General features: G+C 69.7%; 1 protein-coding gene across 1 annotated transcript in view; it reads left to right on the top strand.

Annotated features, from left to right (window-relative positions):
- Window positions 1–363: 363 nt before the first annotated feature.
- Window positions 364–1,491, top strand: part of H696_02703 (hypothetical protein) — a gene marked incomplete at both ends in the record, with an annotated part of 9,949 nt that continues 8,821 nt past the window's right edge. The window contains one exon of the mRNA XM_009496610.1: window positions 364–1,335. Within this exon, the coding sequence (XP_009494885.1) occupies window positions 364–1,335 (972 nt within the window). The remainder of the gene's footprint in view (window positions 1,336–1,491) is intronic.

Below are 1,491 nucleotides of genomic sequence, written 5' to 3'. Positions count from 1 at the left end.
CCCCCCCCCCCTCTCGCCTACCCAGTTGCTGCCCTGTGTGGTCATTGTTGACCAGCGTCACACCCCTCCACTCGACCCCGTGTCATCGCCGCCACCAGCACTTCCATCGTCACCGTCACTGTCCCCGCCACGGCCACCACTGCAGCCACCGGTGCTGCCGCTGCTGCCGCCACCGCCGCCGCCGCCGCCGCCGCCGCCGCCGCCACGCTCCATACTCGGCACCCGGACATCTCACGCGTGCCGCCACCGCCCGAAGCTCTTTGTTCGTCCCTCGAGCCCGGTGACCATCGTCTCCGGCTCCCAGCCTTTCGCCTGTCCCCTGGCTCCCGCTGCTCCTCTCCCCCTGTCGGCGCCGCACAGGTCATGGCGACCACGTCCAGTATTTCGGCCGCCAGTGGCTACGCCACCTACGGCAACGCCGACCTGCCGGACTTGTCCTCGTACACGGTGGCGGCGGCAGCCGCAGCGGCAGCCGCCGCCGCGGCCGGGCCGGTGCCCGTGTCTTTCAAGGTTGCGCCCGGTGCCGGCCCCGGCACCGGTGCCCCGCCGGTCGGGTATCTGACGGCCGCCGGGCTGGCGGCCGTGGCCGCCACCGGCCTCGCCACGCGCGACCCCCAACACGCCCACCCCTCCCAGCAATACCCCCACCCATCGCAGCAGTACCCTCATCTGTCACAGCCGGCCCCGGCGCACCAGTCCCCTCCGCAGCAGGCGCAGCAGCAAGCGCACTACACTTCGCTGCCACAGGCCCGGTATTATTTGCACTCGGGTGCCCTTCCCCTGGGCGATCTCCAGCAGCAGCAGCAGCAACAGCAGCAGCAGCAGCAGCAGCAGCAGCAGCAGCAGCAGCAGCAGCAGCAACAGCAGCAGCAGCAGCTCCTCCAGCTCCTTAGCCACGGGGCCGCTCAAGGCCTGGCGGCCAATTCGCAGATGCCGGCCCCTCCCGCCGCCGGCCCCGACCACACCAAGCACTTTGACGCCCCGGCCGGTGGTCCTCCATCCTTTGTCGACCCGCAGGCCGTCGCCTTCACCGGCCCCACGCCGGTTCCCCAGTTCCACTTCACCTCGGCCGACGCGCCGACCGACGTCTTTCACTTCAATCAGCAGCAGCACCACCAGCACCAGTACCAGCACCAGCACCACCACCAACAACAACAACAACAACAACAACAACAACAGTACTTCCCCCATGCCGGCATGACGCAGGCACCACAGTATGCCGGCTACGGCGCCGAGCCGCTGATCGCCATGTCCTCCTCGGCCGAGCGCATCTCCTCGTCTCATACATTCCTGGCCTCCGAGCCGACTGGGCACTTCCTGGACCCCGGCTGCCAGGTGTGTCCCCCCCCCTCCCCCCCCCTTGCAGCCATCCTGCCTCGCCCCTCATATTCGTGCGCGCGCACGTATGTGTGTGCGCGTGTTCGCCGCCGACATGCAACTGACCTCCTGGCCCATGCCCGCCTCCGCCCTTCCCCCCCCCCCCCCCCCCCC

The sequence above is a fragment of the Fonticula alba genome (genome assembly GCF_000388065.1).
Source record: "Fonticula alba strain ATCC 38817 unplaced genomic scaffold supercont2.4, whole genome shotgun sequence".
Taxonomy (NCBI): domain Eukaryota; order Rotosphaerida; family Fonticulaceae; genus Fonticula; species Fonticula alba.
This window is presented reverse-complemented; position numbering and strand designations above follow the sequence as displayed.